This window comes from Pezoporus occidentalis, unplaced genomic scaffold (assembly GCF_034315485.1).
Source record: "Pezoporus occidentalis ecotype Australia unplaced genomic scaffold, CSIRO_AGI_Poc_V1 ctg75, whole genome shotgun sequence".
In the NCBI taxonomy this organism is placed as follows: Eukaryota; Metazoa; Chordata; class Aves; order Psittaciformes; family Psittacidae; genus Pezoporus; species Pezoporus occidentalis.
The window spans coordinates 1,195,784-1,221,700 of record NW_026916104.1 but is presented as its reverse complement, the minus strand read 5'-3'; the positions used below and the strand labels follow the sequence as shown (position 1 = coordinate 1,221,700).

The following is a 25,917-nucleotide window of genomic DNA, read 5'->3' as shown; positions in this document are numbered from 1 at the left end:
ACATGTCTGTTGAATTAGGTTAGTGTTTCTGCGCTTTATGCATGCCTTTTGATATCAATAGAATTTATCCTCTTTCCTGATTTGGCCCTGCAATTCTGAAATCTATTTTACATAGAAAAATATATTTCTCAAAATGTTCATACAATAGTTCAGTTCCATTAAAACCAACATATGAGATGTGTATGTGTAGCAGTTCTGATGTTTGCAGAGGCCACTATTAAGGAAAAAAAAAGATTTGCAATCAGAAGTAATATTGCATTAATTTAATAGGAATTTGGAGTGCCTAAATCTTCTACTTAATACTGGTGCAGACTTCAACAAAAAGGACAGATTTGGGAGGTAAGACTTTCTAGATTTGTATATTGCTAAGGACTGTTAAAAGTATTACAGAAGTAGCATATTTCTATGAAGGCAAGTCTAATAAATTATGCTTCAGCATATGTTACCAAAAGTTACAAACATACTTTGTTTACTGTGTTGTATTAAGTAGGTGTTTAGTCTTGTTTATAAAGACCGAGTTCCGTATTAGACTGTAATATTTTTTGAGCCTCTTTTGCTTATAAGATGGATCTAATGAGTTTAAATTGCTCTCATCTAAGGACGTTAGTGATGTTTTCCAAGTAATTTGTAAGTCAAATCTATAAATCTGTTTATATTTCTAGGCTTTTTTATTTAAAAAATCCATTATTTTATTACAACTGCTTCACCTTTTCCTTTCATTATATCCATTCCTTTTTGTTTCCTTGTTCATGCTCTGCAGTCTTTGGAATGACATTGATTTCTATTTTTAGTATAGGAATATTTTAGTTTAGATGGCATGATCAGTACTTGTGTAAAATCTCACATCACATCATGGAAAATGTGACTTTCCAGGATGTGAATGGCAGGAATAGGATTTGAGGAGAATGTTATGGAGTCAATGATGTATTTTGCTTTAAATTCCACTTCCAATCTTTCCCGAGAAAGGAACGATGATCTGTCACAACTGATGTCATTGAAAGTTGCTTTTTTGTTGTTTTATTTTTTTTATTTAACGTGCATGTTACATAGAACAATTATTTCAGGAAAGGAAAAAAAATAAAATAGTCAAAACTGGAAAGAAATAGGGAAAAGTAGTTTAAAGGGAGAGGGAAAAGATAGAACTCTTTAAAGTGCTTGACTTTCTCCTCAAAATTGAGATATAGTAGCAATCTCTTTTTAAAAATAGAAAATGGAATTGTGAGTCATCTTGATGGTTTTTAAATTTTATCCAGAGTGGTTTATTTAGAGGCTTGTTTATGTATTTGAAGCTGGAATAAGTTTTCACTGAGAATATACAGAAGTACTAATTTTTAATTGGTTTTTTTTTTTAAGTAGACAAGGCATATTTTTAGACGTTTTCTTTACTAACATAACAGACATATTGCTGTAGTTAAAAATAAATGTGCTTGCCTCAAACAAAATTCTGATCTGTTTGTCAGAAACTTGTCAATTGTTTTCTTTTGACCTTGTTTAGTTACTCTGCAGTTCTTGGATTTGTCCATATTTTTTACACGTGGCTTGAAATTACTTAACTGTAAAGAATATTTCTAATGTAAACTTGATTTGCCTCTGTATGTTTGCACAAGAAAACTCATATAGAGCTTCCCTTAAAACAAAGTTTGTGCATATTTTGGCTGTCATATAGATCCCCTAGTGGTTGTTTTGCATTATAGAATGGCCCCATTGTTTAATATGCATTCTTCACCACAAATACTTGTTAGAAAATGAGGAGGATTTAAGTTTCATTTTATTTTGCTTTTTCTGTCTCTTTAATATTATTTTGCTGTTATTTACCATTGTACTTTTTATTTAAATGTGTACTAAAGAACTCCACTCCATTATGCTGCTGCCAATTGTAATTATCAGTGCCTGTTTGCCCTTGTGGGATCTGGAGCTAGTGTGAATGACCTTGATGAGAGGGGTTGTACACCTCTGCACTATGCAGCTGCATCAGACACAGATGGAAAGTAAGTGGCATACTTTGTACTAAAGTCTTTCTCCTTAGAAACATTTGAGCTGTGAATTTTGTGTATGTTCTGCCTTCAGACTTGCCAAATGAAAGTTTTTTTGCATTTTTTTATGTTTTTAAAGATTAAATCTGACAGTGTTGTATATGAAATATTTGTGTCTTATATAAAATATGTAACATATTTCTGTGAAAAAATAACAATAGGAAAAATTACTGCAATTTTTTGGTTATGTCCTAATTCAGTAATTCATTGGGAACAGAGTTTTTAATCCCAGCTGCTGTGTAGTGGGTTATTGAGTAAATATCATTTGTGGAGGGTATTATGACAGTTATGTGCAGTCATTTTGCTTTAAAATTAAATTCTGATGAAAGATGATGTATTTTAGGTAGGGTTCTTAATGTTGTCCCAAAATCTGTGCCAGAAATACGCTAGAAAACTAGACTGAGTAGGCCTACATCAGGTTAGAGATTAACATTTCAATATGAGATGCTTTATCCATTTAGTGTTTGATTAAACTATTCATGTTTGGCATTAAAACTCTTGTTAGTGTTAATTTTTTGGAAGTAGATAAACTTTTTATTAACAAAATGCATCCAGCAACTTCCATAAATTTACAAATGTCTCTTGTAAGTGGGCTTTTTTTTTGTAACTAAGTTATATTTAACATAGTTATCAACTACTTAAATGCTTACATGCAAAGTTTACATAGCACAAAATTCATGAGGTTACTTAAGCTCCAGATGTTGTATGTATATATTGAGGAGACTTGGAAAGAGTGCTATTTGCATGTGCCCCCACTCACATAGGTCAGAACAAGCTGGTATGCAGCATCGTGTTCCGAATGCACCCAGTGACACCTTCACTGGAAAAGAGTGCTGCTTTGTGCCACACCATCGTGTTTAACAAGGTACTTTTTAAAAAGTGAGGTAGCAGTATGAACAAGGTGGCATGTAACTTGCAGATTGAGTTTTGAAAGATGGACAAATAGTACTTACATGGTCATTTAAAGTATAAGCCTTTTTATTTCAAAACAAAATTGTTGCTTTTTAGATATACTTTTCAATTCCTGCTGGAGTTTGCTGTACTTTAATTGCCCCCTTGCAAGTTGAGCTAGTATTAATTTTAGCTTCACAGTTGCTCTGAAAACCTCCAAACTATAATGGTTTTTCAGATGACATCGTTTTGCCATCTGTCTTATAAAAGGCACAAGCAAGAATGATGATGATAATGCTGCAGAGCTTTGGGAGATAACTCAAAAGAATCGTCTCTGGAAGGCACATGGTATTGCCCTTCTGATTCACAGTTGTCTTTCTAGAAGACAGGCTACAAAGCAGAATGGCCTGAGGAAAAGCTTTTTATTGATGCAGAAAGATGATTAGTAACAGCTGGAAAACCAGAACTGCTCAGCTCATATTCAAAACAGGAATGAAGCTAAAAATGATTACTGAGTTGGAATATAAAGTCTGGGAAAAAAAAAGGTCAGGAAATTATGTACATAGAAATTCCAAAGATATTTTGGGGCATTTTTATAGTTCAGACATCTCTAAAGACAGATTTTAGGGACAAGGACGGTTTTGTTGAAAATTATTTTCTGGTTTGTTGCTGTTTGGAAGTGTTTCTTTTTTGTGTTTATTAACAAATATTTCTGATCTGGACCAAACACGGGTAAGCCTCATTTTGACAAGACTAGGGAAAGAAACGTCTTTGCAGAATGAGATAAACTAAGCAGCATTTTAGGGGAGAAAAGCCCATGCTCTTTCTGTTAGAATTATTTAACAGGCAGTACACCAGTAAGTAAATGGGAAATAAAATTAACTTATCTGGGCTTTCACAAAGCTTGATTATCTCCTTTAAAGAGGCCTGTTGAGGACAGTTAAGTATGCAAAAGATGCAAATTCAATCTCTTTCCTGGATGAGAAGAAACAGCAAAAATAATTATGTGGTTTTCATTGGAAAGAATGGGTACTCAAGGGTTTTTAGTAGACTTTGCTTCCTGCAGTATTTAGTGTATTGTATTTTTTTTGTGAGCACACAAATAGAGAAAACAAAGAAATAGAGATTTAGATAGCAAAGGCCAGAAGTTTTTAACATTTATAAATGAGCCATGAATGTTAATACAAAATTACTGATTAAAATTAACAAAGTTAGATGACTGGACAAATAAAATGTAGGGACAGTAATTCTCAGTGGGACAAATTGTCTTTCCCTGGACTCTCAGAAATCTCATCCTGTTTCATTTCAAATAAAAACATGTGGGTTCAGTTGCCATTAGTGGAATCCAGGCATTTGTTTACCGGGCAAAGAAAACCTGAATTAGTTGGTTACAAACATAGATACGCTTTACAAGTAGCTTTTTATTAGGTACATTGAACTTGTTGTGCAGTTACTTATCTCTTATGTTACATATGTTATTCTTTAAAACTGGAGGTTTCCTACTTTTTTCACTGCCTACCTAAGTCCTTTATGCTGGGCACAAAATGATGAAAATGAGAGTACTCCTGTTCTCAACTTTGTAATGAGACAGAATATGTTGTAACTGGACATTTCCTTGTTCATAGTTTTTCCTGCAGCTTTTTCCCCCCTTTCATCTTCACTCACATGGTTTGTACATTATTCAACCTATGACGGGAAAAGCAAATGTCAGGTCTTCAGCAAATCAGTGTTGTTACCCATGAGGTTACCAGGCCTTTGACCAAGTACAGCTGTCTCTTACTCCTGTTGAAATGTGTTTGTTTCATCACAGCTGGTACTGGACCTCACTGAGACGATGAACTTGTTCTGTTATGCTTGCTGACCCCTTCCTTATACAGAGTTCTGATGCTGCAGGGTCATGCTGTGTTCCTGCCAGCGATGGCTGCTTTTGTTTTTCAGGGTCATGATGATGACTTTGCAGAGTGTTGCTGAAATGATAGACAACATAAAATTATTAATAAGAAGTGTGATTGGTTGGAGTTGTCCAGTGTGCATACATGGAATCTCTTAGAAAAACAGGGAAAGGGAGATGACTTAAAGTAATCTTTCATCCTCATGGCTGTAGTTGAAATTGTGATGACCATGTTCTGCCTTATAACTTTGTGTAATGAAAGTAAAGAATGGTAGGATATAAGTATGCCAACAACTGTTTACTGAGTAAATAAATGGATAAATTAGTGTCTGGTATTGGAAGCGTATGCGTGTGTGACTCGTGGATACCAACCATGAAAAACTGAGCTATTGGTTGTCTTCCTTCTACATTAAGTACAAAAAAATGTACTGCTACAAAAAAAAAAAAAAAAATACAAAAATGGGAATCATTTATATTAACAAAAGTAACTGCAATTGTAATAGATAGGAGGAAAATAGCCATGAAATACTAGTTTTAGTGAAGTCAGGTAATTTAGAGGATGCAGGATGTCTGCAGAAAAGGATTCATTCAAATTTTGGAAGCTTTGTGTTTGACCTTAAGACTTGGTGTAATGAGCTAGGTGTTCTCTACTCCTAGCCAGTATTGTACATTAAATCAGTGTTCTTGTGTGCTGTATTCTGTTTTCCAGTTGAATTTGAGTAATTCGACACTTAGCATAAAGTTGAAATTCAACATTTAGATATATGGTTTTGCTTATGTCAATTTAAATAGGTGCCTGGAATACTTGCTAAGAAATGATGCCAATCCAGGGATCCGAGACAAACAAGGATACAATGCAGTACATTATTCAGCTGCTTATGGTCATCGCTTATGTCTTGAATTGGTAAGAAGATCTATCATAGATGAAAGCTGTAACAGCTGCTCTTACATAGGATGATAGAGGCCAGAGGGTTCCTCCACCTTGATTGTTCATTTTTAAGCTACGTCAAGAGTGATTTTCAGCCCCTGTGAGGATATTTAAGCACTTGGTACCCTTAAAATTAGAAGGGGCAAGGTGAGAAGCTAAAAGATGCTAGACACTGGTCTAAAAAGGTAATACATTGAGATAAAGAGGCAACTGGTTGAGTATGTGGGATATAGTTTTATTTTGTTCCTTAACTCAGAATATACTGCTAATTTTTTTCCTTATGGCTGAAATACTATAACCAAGGTTGTCCCACTTGGGAAGTGTTAGGAAATTTCCCAAATGTCTGAAGGAGCAAATAAAAATGTAGGGAAAACCTGTAAAGTAAGGGTGCCTTTTGAAATAGTTCCCATAGTGACAGAAACTAATGGCCATATAATAGAATTTTTGATAATAAAGCCTCAGGTAGATTTTTTAATAAACCCTTTGTAAAACTGTGTATGTTATTTGATATGCTAATTTTATCTCCTCTGTTATACAACTTAGTGGTTTTATACAAATATACTTTTATATTCAAATGTATTCAAACTGCATTCTGCATGTTTTTAATTGCAGATTGCAAGCGAAACGCCTCTAGATGTTGTAAGTATGCATTATTTCTCACTGTTAAAGTACTACTGTAACATGTAATTTTTAAAATGCTATTTCTTTTTAGACTTATTCAGCCATTCCTTCAATGCATAGACATATTGTTCCATTTCAGTTGCAGTTTAGATTTAATTGCAGTCCAGTATTTTAAAATAGAAAGTTATTTTTAAGCTATTTATTTTTTTTACTTAAACATTCATATGGCCATGTCATAAAAGTGTGATAATGGAAACATAGTGATCTGAATATATTTGGTGTTTTTCAAATGCTTTTTATATTTTAATTCTACTAGTGTACTAATTGAAATATGGTCTTGAAAAGAGCAATAGTTAAAACTTTACAGTGTATCTGAAAGGAACAAATAGAAATTTATATGCTTAGCTATTTTCATCCTATTTTATAATGCTTGTGTCTTTTTTGTGGTCCATTTATTCTCTTTGGGAAATGTTTTTCTATTCTGAGAAATCAGTCCTGCCTTCTGGCTTTTTGTATTGTTTTCTTGCTGTCTTTTCACCTAATCTAAATGCTTACTTTTTGGGTTTGTTTTTTTTTTTCTACTGCAGCTGTTCTCACCTGTCCTTGTTGTCCCTTTGTATGCATTTTATGTGTATTATTTCATATGGCTGCTTCAGGAGTTGTAATCATTTTAGATTAGTTTCTGATTTAATTATTGCATTGGTATGCAAAATTAAACAACTAATCTTGGGACATGAATAAGGGGGGCGTTGAATTCATTGCAATTCAGACTCTTAAAAATTGAGGGAGATCTAGAATTGCTAAGGAAACTGTAATCTTATATTATTATTCTTAATTTTCTTTATTTTTCAATATGGGTATGCTAGAAACTGTAGCAATTATGCTGAATGTTTTTAAAGATGAGGGGGGTTTTGCACTTACTCTGACTTTCTCTCTCTGCTAAGCTAATGGAAACATCAGGTACTGACATGCTGAATGATTCAGACAACAGAGCGCCTATAAGTCCACTGCATTTGGCTGTAAGTATTTCATTCTTTAGTGATGATAGCTCATCTAATTGCAGATGGTTGTTGACATGTTTATTCATTATTTTTTTTTAAATAGATCAATAATAATAAATGAAATGCAGAAATATGTGCTACTATTCCTGAATGAGCTCTACAGGACAGTTTTTGCATTTTACTTCAAACTTGCTTCACGGAACAGCTTTCACTGTTTCCTTTCTGTAATCCTGGTAAGAAAGGGAAAAATGAGAAGGACAGGAAAACTGAAGCATTTTCTTACTCTTGTAGGCCTATCACGGCCACCATCAAGCTCTGGAAGTGCTGGTACAGTCACTGCTGGACCTTGATGTGAGGAATAATAATGGAAGGACACCACTAGATCTTGCTGCCTTTAAGGGACATGTGGAATGTGTAGATGTGCTGATTAACCAGGGAGCATCAATCTTGGTGAAAGATTATGTTGTGAAGAGGACCCCAATACATGCTGCAGGTATGTGCTAACCTCCAGCCTCTAAAATACTGGCTTTTCAAGTGGATCATCTTTGTATTTAGAAGTCTCATTAATGTTCTAAGAAGTTGTGTTTAGGAATGTACAGTGACTTTAAGGTATGTGCTATGCTGAGAAAGGTGTAACAAAGCCATTGCAGGTACAAAACAGTATTAACCATTTTGGTTGCAGGAGTGCTGTTCCACACTGCTCTCTGGAAGGGTGCATTGTTCTTGCTAATTCAGCTAGTTAGGCTAGCTGTGCTGACAGGTCCCAGTGACATGTTCCTTTTCCTCATCTTTTGCGCAGCCCAAACTGTAGGCCCAAATTTAGGTATGTGAATTGTGTTGCCTGTCTTGGCAGTAAAATGCTTCTAAATATGACTGGAGTCTTGGAGAATTTTGCCAGTTTGAGAAGAGACATGAAAACTGTTCTTTGGGTTTTTTCCAAGGATTTAAATGACTGCTGAGTGTTTTCAAAATAACAGCAATCCTTTGCAATATTTTTTTGCTGGGTTTCCTAGAAAATGTGTATAAGCCTATTTTTCTCAAAGTCTGGCATTCATGATATAGTCTTTTTTTCCCTGTCTTTGAAAAAAGGCTTATTTAAATTGATATTTTTAGTTACAGTGTTTCAGAAATGTGGCAGTAAAAAGAGCATTATGTACAAAACATCATCATTCTAACCACTTAATTTATTGTCCATGAGTACAAGCTGTTTTTTTCTATTTGATTTAGCCTCTCCTAACTTCTGTTAGCATTTCTGTCAGCTAGAGAAGCGTGAATTGTCACTGTTACGTGGACTGAATACAGCAGCTGTATGTCAGAAATAATTTCCCCTCCAACAAGCAATCATTTATCTTCCATGAGTTGCATTTAAATGTGATTTCTCAATTCTTAGTTTCTTTTCTTTTCCCTTTTTTTTTTAACTGCTGGGTTAATTACTTCTGTGCATTACATTTCCTTCCCCTCTTTCTAAATGTGGTTTCAGTTAATATTTCATAACTATGCAGATGCTACACTCACTAACAGAATCTGTGTATGATTGACTAGCTATGTGTTTACCTGTGCCTTAAAACAAGCAAAAGTTATGCTAATTACTGTATTTAATTACTCCTTCTTGTGGATGTTGTATAAGCATATATTCTAATTATGGTTAATGTATGCAACTTCATTTATGTGTAAAAAAACAAATACCTGTTAGCAGTTGACAGCTGGAATTAATTACTTTTAATACTATACAGTTGAGAATGCCAGATTTCTGAAATCATTTTCTGGTGTTCATCTCTTTCTTTTTTGTTTTTGTTTTGTAAATTGAAGTTGTAACAATGGTAAAGCTGTACAGTGCATTGTCAAGGTAACGGGCTTTACTCAAAGCAGGTTGCCATTCTGTTTGAGCTGTTTACTCAAAAGCAATTAATATAAAACTTGTATTTTTATGATGTTTTACAGCTACCAATGGTCATTCAGAATGTTTGCGGCTATTGATAGGAAATGCAGAACCACAGAATGCAGTGGACATTCAAGATGGAAATGGACAGTGAGTTTAAACTGTACACATTCTGTTCTTCACAATTTACTGCATTTTATAAAAGGAAAACATAAACATTTTACATTGGTGGTTTTTAATTTATTACTTTAATAAATAGATACTTCATAAATAGATATTTCAACTAGGATAAATGTGGTTTTGTATTTTGCAATAAGCATAATATTGTTGGTGAAAAATGTTCAGTTGAGAGGAAACTAAAATGTGTCTTATTACCCAGATGCTGGAAAAATGGATTCTAGTACCTTAATCAGGCCTTCTGATAGAGGGATATTTATTTTCTGGAATCTAAAAAGGAAATACAAGTGTCGTTCTTGGAGTGAAGTTAGTGCTAGAGAAGATAATTGATAATATAAATTGACCAGAAGGATAGTAACTGTGCTATTTTTACTCTCTGCTTAGGACTCCTCTGATGTTGTCAGTTCTCAATGGGCACACTGACTGCGTTTATTCACTCCTCAACAAAGGAGCAAATGTAGATGCCAAAGATAAGTGGGGAAGGACAGCATTACACAGAGGGGTAAGAGAATATTCCTTTTCTGTCATTTCCAGTTTTACACATATTCATTTAAAATAAGGACTTAATATGTAGTGTTAGTGAATTTATCATTATTCTCATCTTGCTGTTCTTCGTTTTTAATTGTCTTTTTAGTTGCTTTCGAAAGTCTGGCTTTTGCCTGTTTGCTACATACCCTCAGAATTGGTTTGGACTCATAGAGTCTCTTAATCTTGCTGTAAAGTGTTGACTGGAGAGGTCACAAGAGTACAGCTTGTTATGGGGTGGGGGCTAGTGTTAACAGGAGGAAGAAAAGGATGATGCATGCCATATGCTAGTACTGGTTGTTTATAGTGTCTGCCAGATAAGAGAATTGAATGAGCCCTGGAGATTAGCAGTTCATTCAGTATTATTGCAAGAAATTATTCTATCATCAATATTATAATACATTGCTATTTTTCCAACAGAATGGCTGTTTCCAGGAATAAAAAATATAACTGTGCTTATTTTGTCATTACTTAAAAATGTAAGAAATTGCCTGACATTTCTTGCTTTAGTTACACACTGTTGCTCTTATGAATATTTGCAAACTTGCTATTACCTGTCTGTCTCTCGCAGGCAGTTACTGGGCACGAGGAGTGTGTGGAAGCATTGCTTCAACATGGTGCTAAGTCCTTATTGCGAGACTGTAGGGGACGAACCCCTATACATTTGTCAGCTGCATGTGGACATATAGGTGTTCTAGGAGCTCTCCTGCAGTCAGCTGCATCAGCCGATGCAGTACCTGCAATAGCAGACAATCACGGCTATACATCACTGCATTGGGCCTGCTATAATGGTAAGATGCATTCAAGTTCAAGTACAGGTCTAAATGTGTTCATTGATATTGAGATAGAAATTATTACTACTTACAAAAGCAACATAAAATCATTCGTCTTCCAGTTTATATTAGTCAATGTGACAAGATGACAGACATGATATCTTGAGGGGGAATGAATTAACATCTAATCCATAATACGAGGTGTTTATTTTTGTACTGCATTTTTGTTATGAACTGCCTTTTCAGTTTTATGCCTCAAGGGGTCTTTCAAGAAATTCAGCATAGTACCTGTGAATAGAAGTGTCACACATCCCCCCGAAAGTTACCTTCACAGTCATGGAAGGAATGGTTTCAGATTAAATCTTTTTTTAAACTTGCTTCAAATCAGTCTAGATAGGCACAAGAAGCCAAAGTAATGGAAGTGATTGAATAAAATTTATTTTTTTCTTCACTGATCTTTTTTTGCACTGATACTTTTCATGAATATGGGGATGAGGCAGGCTTTAAAAGGTAGGAAATTTATTCAGCTCCTTTGCTTAAGATTTTGTTCTGTGTTCATTTCCAACATAATAGAGGTTCTCATTTATTTCACCCCTGAGTCACATGATAGATCAAGAAGTAATGGTTTAGAGCTTCATTTTACCCATTTTTTTTAAGTTAATAACTAACTAAACTGTCTTCACAGCTGAAGCAATTGCATAATGCAATGATAATTTGAACTAGAATAACATCTCTTTTTTACATTCATTAAATTAAACTCAGCTTGGTCCATTTGAGTGGCCAGTGTCTGAATAAAACAGAACTGAAATATGCTTGATTTGCGGAATGAAACTTTGACAGGACTTGTGAAAATGCAAATCTTCAGACTTCAGTGAATGTTGAACTAAGATTCTCTGCATATATGCATCGAAGATCAAACAGTTACAATCATTAGTGACCTGTACAGAAGCAGGCTATAGAATTTTGCAAATAATTGTATGATAGGTAGAATGTGTTCTTCTCAAGCTTTTGTCATGACTATCAACTTGGTCTTTCTTTCTGTTGAGCAAGACATTGGAACAAAACTAAACCTCAAATAGTGGAGATGTTTTCATGAAGACTAAGTGATGAATGTACAGAAGAGTTGGAAATGTGGACATGTAAAGAACTAAATTTAGTGTTCTGGATGTTCTTCAGACAGCATGACATCTCTTCTAAATTTCACAAAGTTTACAGTGTTAAACGTTAGTTTGATTTTCAGGATTCTAAAAACGCCTTCATTCCTAAATATAGTCCTATCAAATACAAAGAGTGTGTCTTTGAAGCTTTCAAATAAAATACTGCTTAATCTGATTTAGATACATAATTTTTGTTGTAATCCATAAATAGACCTTTCCTTGATTTTGATACCTAACTCTTCTATTTGCTTTAGGTCACGACAGCTGTGTAGAACTCCTCCTGGAACAAGAAATTTTCCAGAAAATGGAAGGAAATTCTTTCAGTCCATTGCATTGTGCTGTGTAAGGAAGTGCAAAATTATTCTTTATTGATTTCATTACCTTATTTAACAAAAGATTTATCATTCTGTAAATAACAGCCTGTTTAATTCATTGTAGGATAAATGACAATGAAGGTGCTGCAGAAATGTTAATTGATACACTAGGTGCTGGTGTTGTAAATTCAACAGATTCAAAAGGAAGGTAAGAGTGTAAATGCACAGTGAAAGAATATTCTGTAATAATGCGGGGGGGGGTATATTTGTTACTTAAGTTAACTCCCTCTTCCCTGTTTTTATCTTTTGAAGATGTTCTTTTTATTCTATGCTAGAAATAAATTTTAGATTTTTAAAAATCCTGTTCTGATTCAATAAACTTGAATTGGCTTTTTATGACTATGCTGGTTTGGGCTGGAATAGGCAAGGTTGAGCATGTTAAATTGTATCACTTGGTAGGGAGTATCTTACATATATTTTATTTTTCTGAATCAAGCTCTATCTGTCTCTGTATCTATGTTATAAACTACATACAGGAATTATTTGGAACTTGAAGATGACTTTCTGAAGGCAGCAGTCACAGTTTAGGCAATACTGACTTCAAAGATCAGTGGGAGGGAATGCCCAGTCTTTTGTATCTGCAGGATGACAGTCAGGATGCCACTTTAAATACAGTAGAAAGCATGGCTGAACATGGCCATATTGTCTTTTGATCTGTTGTAGAACTCCTCTTCATGCAGCAGCTTTTACAGATCATGTTGAGTGTCTACAGCTTCTGCTCAGCCACAATGCTCAAGTAAATGCTGTAGATTCTTCTGGGAAAACACCTTTAATGATGGCTGCAGAAAATGGACAGACGAATACAGTTGGTAAAGAGAAAGATTTATGTATTTCTGCTCTTATGTTTGTTAAGCTTGCTGTGGGTAAAATTGCCTTATAGTTAGTGTTCTTGTGGCTGTATTTTGTCAAAATTATGTTTTCATTTTGCACAAACATAAGACATTAAGGAAGATCTTTTATTTCCCCAGAGGTGCTGGTTAGCAGTGCTAAGGCTGATCTGACTTTGCAAGACAGTTCTAAGAACACAGCACTCCATTTGGCTTGCAGCAAGGTGTGTATGTAGTCTTACTAGTGCTGAATGTTATTGAGCACTATTTGCAAATAATAACTTGTTAATGTTAAAAGGCATCCAAAGCAATTTTTGAAGAGTATTTGTTATATGACAGATGTTTGTTCTGTATTAAGGGTCATGAAACTAGTGCCTTGTTAATACTGGAGAAGATTACGGATAGGAACCTCATCAATGCCACCAATGCAGCCTTGCAAACGTACGTATCAGCAGTGAGTGTGGTTTGCAGATGAGTTTTTGGGGTGTGTCTTGTTCATAGAGGAAGGAGATTTTTCAGATTTTTTTCCATATTGGTTGAATTTTAATTGCTTAATAAGTACCAAGAGTTGAACCGACTTGAAATAAAAGTGTTTTGCTCATACTTAAAGTTCTAGTTTTAGCTGGATGAAAGGTACAATAAATAAATCTTACAGCATTGTGACTCAGGGAATCCTGTGTGGAATTAATGTGATCCACTGAGACCCCCTGTAAACCAGTATTTTCCTGGTTTATAAACTATTGCATTTTTTCAGTTAAAACTCATTTCAGTTTGCAAGTTGTTCAAGGCAAACTAAGAATTGCTCTTCAAAGGTAGCTAATTAAAACAAAAAAATCTAGATGAAGTATGCTTTTATTCTTCAGCATTCTTTCTGATAGCAAAAGACACCTGTTCCTACTACGATGAAAGACTATTTTCTGTTCAATATTACAGATAATACAGTATTCTTAACATTTCTTGACGTTCTCTCAAGTAGAATTAAGCCTATTTTGTTAGCACAATCATAAAGAAAATTTAAAAACATAGTCGTATGTCATACTAAGGAATATATGTCAGGATGAGCTATTAAAATAACTGCATTCTTTTTCCTTTTAAAGAATGTGTTTGTGTTACAGGCAGTATTTGACACTTGATATGTAGTTGAGTTATGTACATGAGTTGTTAGACTGCTATAATAATGCTATCATTTAGAAATAATAAACAGTAATTTATTATTACTGGAACAAGTAACTCATGTATCTTTCTGGCCTTACATCACTTCTGGAATGTGTCAACTCCCACAGTTCTTCCAACTATTCTCAGAAATTAGCTTGAGCTAAGGAGTTAAAGACTTCTTCCTCTGCTCTTGCTGCTCCCCGTAACATACCTCAAGCAGCATGAAATAACCAGAAAGCAGGAAGGGGATTGATTGCCTCATTTCTGGCTCTAAGTGAGATTCAGAGAAGAGAAAGCAATAATGAGATGGGAACAGAGGTGGGAAAGTATGCTACTGCAGGCTCATGTAATTCCACCCACATGCCTTGGCTCATGTAGTCTGATCAAGGGATGTCATGGGGAAAAATAGGTACATATTCACACCTCCATGAAATGTTCATATAAATTGCAAGATTTTAACAGTTGTTTAAAATATTACTGGTTTAACAGATGTGTTTTAGTAATTAAACTGACTTTCTAATCATCTTAAACAATGTCCTTTGTGGCAAGATAGGCATTAAAACTGCCTCTATATTAAAATTGTTTTAATTACAGTACATTTTTCAGTATATCTGGTGTGCAGTGGTTCTTGAATTTTAATACTTGAATATAAGCACCGTAGATACCACTGCCCTTATTTGTATCTTTTGCATTTCTGGTCTGAGTCACTTGTTTCCAAATCAAAATATGGGTCACAGTTAGTTCAAGCAATTTTAAGAATCTTGAAGTGAATGAGGAGCACTATAAAGCAGAAGGGAAGTAAGCTGATTATTCTGTTCCTGCTGAATGGTGGTAGGGTTTTAAATCAGTGGGAACCACTGCTGAAAAACTGCTGCATTTGAAAAAGATACAATTATAATACTGGAGGTAAAGCTATACTTTCCTTGATGGATCAAGTCACTGTAAAATGGAGTTACGGTTAACAGTTTCAGGTTTCTAAAAGTAATCTGCTTTTCTTGCTTCTTGCATTACACTTAAAATATTTTTTTTTAATCTCAGTCACAATGGAATATAGTAGTTTCTAAACGGAAGATTAAATACTTCTGCATTCTCTTAAAAGCATATATGTGCAATAAAATATGACTACAACTCTGCTGTTAGCATGCTAATGATTATTGCCGGTGATGCACAGTAACTCTCAGATGTGACAATATCTATTACAAGAGTTCAGGATTTATCAACAGTAGGGTCTTAACACGATACATTTCACAAGCAGACAGGTCTTTTTTAGTAGCTACTTCCCCACTGTGTGGTGCCATAAAAAGAAGAAAGTGCACAATTGTTACTGTAGAGCTCCTTGGCAGTGAGAAGCGTTTTGCTGGTTTTCCTGTTCTAATTGTTATATCTACCATATTTATATAATGTGTAAATAACATACAAGTATAAATACTTTAATATTTATTTAAGTAGATGCAAGCTACCTATCTTACTTAATATCTTGTTCTAAGGTTTATATAAGAGTTTGCTTGTCTTCACAGACCTCTGCATGTTGCTGCTCGGAATGGACTAACGGTTGTAGTTCAAGAGCTTTTAGGGAAGGGAGCAAGTGTACTTGCTGTCGATGAAAATGGTAAGAAAAACTTAATTTCCTCATAAGGAACAGTAATCTTAAACTCAGCTCGCTGGGAAGCAATAACCTTTTGGAAATTTCACGTGAGCCTTGCAGTGCATTCACCCATAGGACAGAAATGTGCTGGTGATGGGTCATTTTAGCAAAGCAGTAGAAGTGTAAGGAGAGTGAAAACTTTCAGAACAATGCAGGTCACAGCACAGAAATACTTGGTTTGCATTTGTAGTTAATATGTATGCCCTATAAATACACTGGCTTTGGCATACTGGGAATGGTCAGAAGAACCATTGAGTAATGCTTAAAGTAAAACATAACTTTCAGCTATTAAGAATCTGGATTGAATTGCCATTCATTTTGTCATGGTAGGTACACTGGTGTTGTCTTTTAAAAGCAAGTACAAATTACAGAGCTCAGTTACTGGTCTCAAGCTTCTGGCTCTTCAGTGTATTTTGGTACATAGACGTAGGAAAAAGTAACTGCTTTCTCACAGAGAGTAAATCCTACCCCTTGTAAGAACAAAAAGAAAATTAGAACTACTGACTTCTTATTTGCATATTTTCTTGTAAGACATCTGTGCTCCTCCAAAGCTGTGTTTTTAAAAGCATTCAAGAGCTCCTGCTTTTACACCATACCCCAATGGGGCCTAAATGAAAGCAGTAGCTGGGATTTGAGGGTGGAGAGGGAATGTTCTTGCTTGTTGGTTGGGGTTTTTTTTGTTTGGTTGGTTATTGGTTTGTTGGGATTGGGGATTGGTTTGGGAATTGTTTTTGTTGATTTGCTGTGGGATTTTTTGTTTGGGTTTTTTGGTTTGTTGTTTATTGGGGTTTTTTGGATCGGGTTGGGATGTACCTAATTAATAGTTCTAATTGTATTTCCAGTTTGGAAAATTTTTGCTTTCTTAATGTTTACTGTGACTTTGTTTCTGGGATTACACTGCTTAAAGTGATATGGGTGATACAAAGATCATTCCTTGCCTAAAATAGTGGTCATGGGTAACTGCTAAGTGAAACTCCCTAAAATGAAAAGATTGGGAGACCTATCTTTTGATTCTGTTTCTCATCACAGTATGCTAACTGAAGCTTGTATAAAAGTCACGGTTCTCTGGCAGCCTGGGAGTGTAACTGCAACATGTTAAGACTTCTGCTCATGTTTTAAAGTAACTGAGTGCTGCCTGATCTTGTTCCTCACTATGGTTTTCTTTCTAATAGCAATTGCTTTGTTTGTAACATTTTAAGTATCCTTGACAATATTCATAATGAATTCTTTTTCTGTTGGATGAACGTGCCAGCTTGAAGTACAGTGTGTGCAAAGTGATGGATACTTTAAGTTGTGAGAGGGCAAGGGAAATGTTCATCTGTCACTAATTTTATTTCCTAATTCTTGTAAGTATTATTAGTAAGCCCGTGGGCTTGCAAAACCTCTTGCAAAAGTCTTCTTGATTTTCCATAGTTGTACTTTTTACATTTGTTGGAAAACCTGGCAGTAGTGATAGGCAGGTTCTGCTTTAGGTCTGCCTATCTTGGATTTTACCATCTACTGCTGGAGTGTGTTTCTAAAAACAAAACAAAACCCATTAATTTATTCAGTTCTCATAAAGTAAAAATATAGGATAAACTTTTATTTTAGTGGAAAAGAAATATGATTAGTGGTGAAAGCTTTGTGTTTAGCAAAGCAGACTGAAGAAATAAACACTTTTGAATATTTTAGCTATTCTTAAGAGGATATAGAGACCTTCTTAAGAGGGTATAGAAGGTACAGACCATGGGGTACCCTGTGATTTTACCTGCATGCCCACAGAGCAGACATGAGGAAGTGGGATGGAAAATCTGCCTTAGCTCTAGAGACACGAGTACATGAGTTGCAAGGAAACACAATTACAAAAGGGGGTTCTTCCAAGAAGATTGCTGCTCCAGTGGGCAGTTCCCCAGAGGGAGTAGAAGGGCTGATCCTATAGAAAGAAGTGTGAAGAAGTAAATGGAAAATGCTGTGACCAGGACTAGAGGGCTCCTGCCTCCAGGCAGGTGGAGGAGAGGGACAACCGGATTTACTGGACTGTGTGGATCAGATGGCCTGGCACATCAGTCCCACAGGAATATAAGGCTCTAGTAGATACCGGTGCACAGTGTACCCTGATGCCATCAAGCTGTCAAGGGGCAGAACCTCTTGCATTTCTGGAGTGACAAGAGGATCCCAAGAGTTGACTGTACGGTAGGCTGAAATCAGCCTGACTGGGAAGGAGTGGCAGAAGCACCCTATTGTGACTGGTCCAGAGGCTTCATGCAGCCTTGCCATGGACTGTCACAGGAGAGGGCATTTCAAGGACCCAAAAGGGTACCGATGGGCTGTTGTTATACCTGCCTTGGAGAAACTGTGATATTAAAATAATTAATAATAATGGTGTTATTAAGGTTTAAGAGTACAATTCATGCATTTTGGGGGGAGTGACATCAGTAGCAGTTCTCACTCAGATCTTTCAGTTCTTTTCCCATGTTTCCAAACCTGTCATGATGGAATTTTGCCGTGACCCACATCTAAAAAAATTGCATTGAGTTTGAATTATTTATGCAAGTTTGCCTGTCTTAAAAGAGATTACTAACTTCTTGTTTCATTTGATACCACCTGAAGGGTTGGGTTGGTTTTTTTTGGTCACTTAACCAACTTTCCATTTTTTTGTCTGTTTTGGGTTTTTCCTTTGCTATTTAACTTACTAGGCCAGCTGCATTTCCTGCTACAATCTGTCTTTTAGTTGTCATATTAACATGTACCACAGCAGTGAGAAGGAGGCATTCTCTACAACTCCAGAGAATTACATAGCACAGAGGTTTCTCTTATTTTCTAGATTCATCATTACAGTGAAAAGCCTTTCAAGCTTTTTTAAGAAAAAAGGGGGGGCATTTTTACTATTTTTTCCCCTGGAAAAGAATCCAGTCCTTCCTTTACTCATATTCTGGTTTATGTTGGAGATCTCCAGATTTCTGGAAGGAATTTTTCTTGTAAATGCTTATGAGATTACTCATGCCTCAGATGACTTTCTTCTCTTTCCCAAGTGCGAGACTTCATTCATTTTATCTTGAGAGCTGTCTTTGCACTAACCACATTAATAACCCTCTGATTTTCCTGTGGGCGCCTTCATGGAACCTTTCAGGCCCCCAGGGAGGGAGCAGCTCTGAGTCTGGGCTGGGGGAGCCCTGCTGTTAAGGCAGTGTCCATCACGCAGGCTCTGTTCTCTGTTGGGCGAGGTAGCTGCTTCACCTCACTGCTTCTATCGCCCCATCTACAAGTACGGATTGTGGGGAGCTTTGTATGAGAACTGAGGAAGAGTATCTAACTGGAGCTGGTACCTTTACCAGCATCTTAAGTATTTACACCTACTGTTGTCCTGAAGTATAAATGAGCACTTTGCAGTTAAGAGAGATAAAAATATAATTTGTTCTTATCATTTTAAAATAACATAGACTAAAATAAAGTGGTGGAGGATGCAGATGTCAGTCTTTCATGGTGCAAGCAGTTACTTAAGGCAATAATAAAACTGTGATATTTCATTCCTACTTAATGAAAGCCAGGAGCTTAAGACCTACCATCAAATATTAGTATGAACATTGGTTTTGGAGAACGTTTAACAGAAACAAGTAATCTGTTTAGTCTTTATGTTGGCCTTTAATGTTTTTTATGATGAACTGTGGTGCTCTGTTCTAGAATGAGCATAACTGTGAGTATTTGAGATCTTAGCAAGACGCAGTCTTTTAAAAAAAGGGGAGGGGAATGACATGACCCAGACTGGAGTGGAACCAAACCAAAAAACCCGAAAAGGTAGCAGATAACTGCTTGTTTTTCTTCTTTGAACTTTTATCAAATCACATTAGTGAAAGAAATGGTGTTGAATATGGCCAGCTTGAATAAACTTTGTGTGTCATCTTACCTTCGTACAACCTCCAGCAACTGTAGATATTGTATGCATATGAATATCAATTCTGAGCCTTCTGTTGTGCCTTACGTGCCTGAAATGCAGTTTTCACCCACATGTAGTGAGCGCTGGCCCTTGCTTCTGAATCCTCTCAAAATGTGTCTCTTCTGCAGACTGTTAACTGAGCTGTTTAAGTGCTGTGATACCTTACTAACAATGAAAACATCTGCTGCGCTGCACTTCTGTACGGCCCTATCGCATGGTCAGCTGGTGCGTTTTGTGCTTGACATACCCGTGTGTTTCCTTGGACTGTATGCTCCTGTGGGCAGGGACTGTTTCTTACTCTGTTCCGAGCATCAAGCACAAGGTCTGTCCTGAGCAAATAATCAACTGCAAGATTGTCCTTGCTTGCCATTTCTCAATTTGCATCTACAGTTATTTCGCATAATGTGCCTACTGGTTTAAAACTTCTGTGCAGTTGTACGACACAGTGACTACTCATGGGCTCTATCCTAAAACTTGGCCTGGATTTACTTCTGCAATAAAGATGATTCCTTAGCAGTCGAAATGCTTGTGGTAGAACGGGCACTGCCTCATTTTCCATGCCTTCCTAAGATCTGGATAGAGGTCCATCCTGCGGTTTGCTTTAAAGCCACATATTATTTTAAATGACTTGTGTGCCTTTTACCTGGACGTTTAACCACCTCTAAATTGTGGACTGCGGGTGGTGCAGGAGTTTACTCCCAAATGTACCCAAGTGTGAGTCCTTCTGTTCAGCTCAAAGTGGGCAAATCTTACCACGTGAGGTGAGAGGTACAGCAAGGGTGCTACATGGTGATCTGGCCACCCACTTCTGTGTGGGTCTTGGCAGCAGAATCAGCTGTTATGTGTGGTTGTACTTATGTGATTGCCCTGCTTCTAGAGCTGCTATTGTCACCGCCAACTGCAGTGCCTCAGCGTTGCAGATATACCCTAAGACATGTGCCAAAACTAATCCTCAGGTGCCTTGCTGAATGGTAAGCCATAAAGCCAGAGACAGGAGCAATGCAAGGATCTCCACTGAGAATTGGAAGCGATTTTCCTGACATTTAGTAGTAGAAGGAAGTAGGTAGCAAAGGGGGAAGCTGCAAAAAGAGAAATGTTGGGGGACTGTTAGAGGCACAGTTGCCCAGAAGAAACTTCAATTACATAACCTGACTGCAAATCATTCCACAGCTGAGCCCCCTCTGCATATGGGGCTTGTCACAGTAGCGTTGCCTGGCAGGAATTTGGCCACACCGGTTGGACCATCAAGTAGTTTCTCTCTGCAAGTTGTAGCCTGCTGCTGCTAGTCCAGCTGACATTTCTTAGACTTCTGTGGATTTCTTTATTGATATCCCTCAAATAGACATTAGACCCTAGGTTTATAGTTTATATTACTATATAATGCAATCAAGTATAGGTTGGCTGAAACTGGGCACTTTGCCTTTTCAGTTAACTGGCCTGATGCTTTAACCAGCTTGTTACTGAGATAGGCCAGTCTTATTAATATAACCGTTAGTGGTGAATGTGGAAGCTTCTGGATGAAGAAGTCCCTGACATGTTGAACTGCAGTTTCTGCAGCGGCTCTCTAGTGAATGCCTTCACCCATCACTCCTGGTTGCCTTTAGCTGCCTCTCCCCAGCCAGGTGACTGCCTCACCATTTTCATAGCCAGGCTTTTCTGGCTGTCCTGGAGTGTCTGATTGCGCTTAACAAAACCCACTAACTCCTGGGTTGGTTTTGTCACTGAAAGTTAAAAAACTCTAATTGATAATACATTTAATTTGATGGTGGTTCTGTTTTATTTTTTTAAAAAGCAGTGCAGAACTAAGTGATATAAAATACTTTTGCAGCTGAAAGATGACATGATCTTGGGGAAACTTTTACATTGTCCTCATTTTAAATGAAGGTTTTGTTTTCTCTTGACTTCCTAGGTTACACACCAGCTTTGGCCTGTGCGCCCAATAAGGATGTGGCTGACTGTCTCGCACTCATTCTGGCCACGATGATGCCTGTTTCATCGAGCAGTACATTACCTTCCCTTACGTTCAATGCCATTAATCATTACACCAACACCTCAAAAACTGTCACCTTCGATTCCTTGCCCATCATGAGGAGTGACCATAGCTCATACTGTACTTTCAACAACATTGGCAGGGAAGGTGGCTATCCATACACAGAAGAGGACGAACTCAATGACTCAGATTCTGAGACCTATTAGAAGCTGTGTTTTGTAGGTCTGAAGAGTTCACTGTCACGCTGGAAGGTCAGACTTGTGCTGTCATAAAGCTATCAGTGTCTGAATACAAAAAGAGGACAGACCTTTGAGAAGATGTTTTTTATGTGGTTGCATATTAAGAAAATATCTGTGAGACTCTAGGAGGATTTTTAAGAGCTTATTTTGCAGAAGAAGCAGAAATTCTTGAATAAGTACTTGGAATCCATGGCAAAAAAAAAAAAAAAAAGAATGTCAAAACTGTTTATTTAACTGTATTCTACCATTCTGTTTCTGGTGCCGGGAGTAATTTCTGCAGACTGGGCACCCTACTTGATGTAAATGAATGACACTGTTGTACAACGCAAAGGATGCTAGATTGAAATATTATCAATGAAACTCAAACCATTTTGAAGGCAATAAATGAGTTTGGTACAGGAGGCATTGTTTGTGCTGCAAATTGCCAAAGGACCAAATAACTTAAAAGATTTTTTTGTTTTTAAGTTTTTGTGAAAACTGGAATAGGTTATTTGAGAAGTTGTTTCAACCAAACCTTAATTACTTCTGGAAAAGAAGTTTAGATTTGGTTTTAAATGTTGATTTATTTTTTTTTTAATCATCTGAAAGCCTTCCGACACTATTAAATGTACCATGAAAGAAAGCAGACGTGCTTTTAAGTTTTATTTTCTTTTTTGTTTAGGTGAAATGAAAACAAACTTGTCATACTTTTATAATACTAAATTTAAACCAGCTAACAAGGTGAAGTCAGGGTGAAGCATGTACAGTGAAATAAGCAAGGGGAGGGGTGGGAGCGGTGGGAGGGGAGCGGTAATTGTTGCACAGTTTTAGACTTCTTTTTGTTTTTTCATTTCTGGGGTTTGGATTGAGATTATTATTTTTTTTTAATTTAAAACTACACGAGTAACCTGGAAATCCTGAACCTACATAAAAATTGCAATGTCTCAATAACCCTGCTGCGACTGGGAGTTCTTTTCAATAATTAGTCCAATCCTCCCATCAGAAATTCATGTCTAAGGTTAAAATTTTATATCCCTGTCACTTTTTTTGTTTTCTTATCCTGGAGTTACAGGGGTGGGGGAGGTGAATTTAAAAGTATATTTCCCTATTAGAGGATAAAGTACCGTGTCTGGTCTGTGGGAAGAGCTGTGTATCTTTGTTGTGCTCCATTTAGAAAGCAGACAGCAGAAACAGGTCCCTGTAAGGTAGTTCAGATGTGCCCAGAGATTTTTATTTTTTTTTAATTTATAACAGACTACTGTGGGGTTTTTAATTGCCTGAAGAATGAAAAAACTGACATGAGTAAGCTCAAGTTTTGTCTGTTAAATATGAATATTTACTTTATTTGGCTCTGCTTTAACTATAACTGTTACTTTTCAAGTGACTTTGTCTGTGTACATGCAAGGAATCCTTGCATGTCCTGGTAAAGTACAAATAAATTACTACAAACTGATTCCAATTTCCTTTTTATCCTTTTTGTATTGTGAACCTGGAAATCTTCATGATATTGTAAATTATCAGCTGGTTTTCTGAACATAGTGTGGAAACACGGGACAATATTTTGATCTATTTGATAATTTTGAGGGGTTTTTGAAGAATTAATGAGCATGTACATAGAAATAGTGACTGCTTGAATACTGTATTTACCTGCACTCTTTCAGTACTTCAAGATTCTTGTATATTTTACGGTGTATAATAAAATGCAAATGTGAGTTCTACTAATGAATAATTTATTTGTATCTACAGAGCATTAATGACGAAGTCTTTTTTGTTGAATTGTTACAATTTATAAATCTACTTCACAAAGGCTTTGCCAGCATTTTCATTCTAAAGTGAAGCTGAGCTATTTACATTTAAAGCATTTTAAATGTCAGTTACATCATTATTCCTTTAGGCTTCCTTTTAAGTAGCACTTTCTTCGCCATTTGTGCCTGTGCTCATTGTTCTACTGCAGTGTTTGTCTGTGAGCAGAATTAGATGACTTGGGGGAGATGGTGATTTCTGTACTTTGTTCCCTCTGAATCTTTCAAGTATGGGGCAGTGTGGGAGTGACATACGTGCCTCAGCTGAGCATGCAGGCAGCACTCAAACTCCATACTGGTCTGTCCTGAGATTCACGGCATCTGTTTAAATACAAAGGCTAAGCAGACCCATTTTCCTCATACGCTTATGGAAAATCTGATTCCGAATGCCAGGTAGCATGCCTGTTATTTAAAATGGTAGTAACTGAATGTTTCTGTTAATGAAACTGTCCAGTTTTTGTTGATCCAAAGAAACTGAGAAAATGGGATATTAATATACCTTTATTATCTGCACTAATTTCTGTTTGACTTCAAGATGACATTACCTCAGTGTGTGGTGCTTGTAGCCACAGGGCAGTTCATAGCAGGGGACTCTCCTTACTTGAAACATTATCAGGGGAGCAGAGACTGAGCTACATACATCCACTGTATGCCTGGATGATGGAGGTGTGAAAGTTAAAGAGATTTGGGTATGGCATACAGGAAACAGGGCTGTCAAACACCTTTGTTTTCTTAGTCAGAAATTGTGCCTCTTTTCCCTTTCATTGCTACTCACCTTTTGAGGAAGAAAACTTTTTCACTGCATTAAATTGCATTATTTTTAAGTTTTGTGAGTGAACTTCTAAAGAGCAAAACATCTGTCCTACTACAAACTGTTAATGCTCCATTTAGGAATTCAGAGTTCTGTGATTCATGTCTCATCTATCTCATCATGAGAATTTACATAGTGAGGCTGTAGATTGCAATTTGCAGGTGTTTGGTTGTTCCTATTTAAATCCAGAAGAGAACAAAGAAAATCCTTCCATTACTACCTGGCAGCACGGGTAGGACAGTAATTGTGCCTTGTTAAGTGATAATTGGGACTAGTACTGGAATGTGGTCTTACTCCGAAACTGGAACATTACTTGTTTAAAGAACATGCTACTGTGGTCGGAGACAGCTTTCTTAATGAGAGGTCAAGGAACAGAAGGTTCCTTGTTCCCGGGAACAAGAACACTGCTGTCTGTGGCTGGTGAGGGGTTTGCATTTGGAAAGAAGGTGTTCATACCTCAGTGGAGGGCTGTTCATTTCTGGAAAGTGATCCTGGAACCTCAGTCTTTCCAAAAGAAATCCTCCTCTTTTTGTACCAGTGAATAGGCACATGATAGTCACAGCCTTCATCCAAGCAGTCTCTTGGATTTTCACTGAGAGATCAGTGAGCCTCGGCTGGACCACTGAAGCAGTACATTGGAATAAAAGAAACCCTTTTTATCCTGAAAACACAGAAGTCACATGGACTTCAGGAATGAGGACAACCAGCTCTGCTCAGCTTTCTGTGTACTTGTGGGATGCTTTATGTGGTTTTAAGTTCTCAAGATGTGTTCTGCAGGAAAAAATGCCTATTAATCTCCTAGGCTGAGCTGTCACTAGCTGTCACTATGTGGTAGCATGAATACAGGATACTGTTAAAATCACAGAATCGTAGAATGATCTGGGTTGGAAGGATCTTAAAGCTCATCCAGTTCCAACCCCCTGCCACAGACAGGGACACCTTCCAGTAGACCAGGTTGTTCCAAGGCCCGTCCAACCTGGCTTTCAAAGCTAACAATCAGTCTGCCTCTCCCCCCAACCCCCCCCCCCCAAGAATGTGATCAAAAAGGTTTTTCTTGTAATCTCTTAAAACCTTGACCTCTCTGTGTCTCTTGCTTTGTGTTTCCTTCTGTTACTCCTTATTGCTTCGCCACACGGATATATCAAAAATAAATGTGTATTTGGAACAATCAGAGCTAGAAATACACACTTCTTAACTTGGATCTTGGTTGTGATTGGTTGGTTTGGGTTTTTTCCTGGTTGCATATTTTCTTGTTTAAAATTCTGACTTGCCTACTAGGCTAAAGATCTAATAAATGTTTGGTTAA

At 36.7% G+C, this 25,917-nt stretch overlaps 1 protein-coding gene across 3 annotated transcripts in view; it reads left to right on the top strand.

Annotated features, from left to right (window-relative positions):
• ANKRD28 (ankyrin repeat domain 28) overlaps positions 1 to 23,716 on the top strand; it is a 117,742-nt gene extending 94,026 nt beyond the window's left edge. For 2 of the 3 annotated variants that reach the window (XM_062602045.1, XM_062602044.1), the window contains exons 13-28: positions 271 to 339; positions 1,848 to 1,988; positions 5,608 to 5,719; positions 6,356 to 6,382; positions 7,309 to 7,383; positions 7,657 to 7,858; positions 9,307 to 9,394; positions 9,806 to 9,923; positions 10,518 to 10,737; positions 12,131 to 12,218; positions 12,315 to 12,398; positions 12,914 to 13,059; positions 13,219 to 13,301; positions 13,436 to 13,518; positions 15,750 to 15,841; positions 21,700 to 23,716. In XM_062602045.1, coding sequence (XP_062458029.1) covers positions 271 to 339; positions 1,848 to 1,988; positions 5,608 to 5,719; positions 6,356 to 6,382; positions 7,309 to 7,383; positions 7,657 to 7,858; positions 9,307 to 9,394; positions 9,806 to 9,923; positions 10,518 to 10,737; positions 12,131 to 12,218; positions 12,315 to 12,398; positions 12,914 to 13,059; positions 13,219 to 13,301; positions 13,436 to 13,518; positions 15,750 to 15,841; positions 21,700 to 21,986 — 1,915 coding nt within the window. In that variant the 3' untranslated portion in view covers positions 21,987 to 23,716. Of the gene's footprint in view, positions 1 to 270; positions 340 to 1,847; positions 1,989 to 5,607; positions 5,720 to 6,355; positions 6,383 to 7,308; positions 7,384 to 7,656; positions 7,859 to 9,306; positions 9,395 to 9,805; positions 9,924 to 10,517; positions 10,738 to 12,130; positions 12,219 to 12,314; positions 12,399 to 12,913; positions 13,060 to 13,218; positions 13,302 to 13,435; positions 13,519 to 15,749; positions 15,842 to 19,918; positions 20,016 to 21,699 lie in introns of all 3 variants that reach the window. The other variant, XR_009961444.1, reaches the window with a different exon arrangement.
• The last annotated feature ends 2,201 nt before the right edge of the window (positions 23,717 to 25,917 follow it).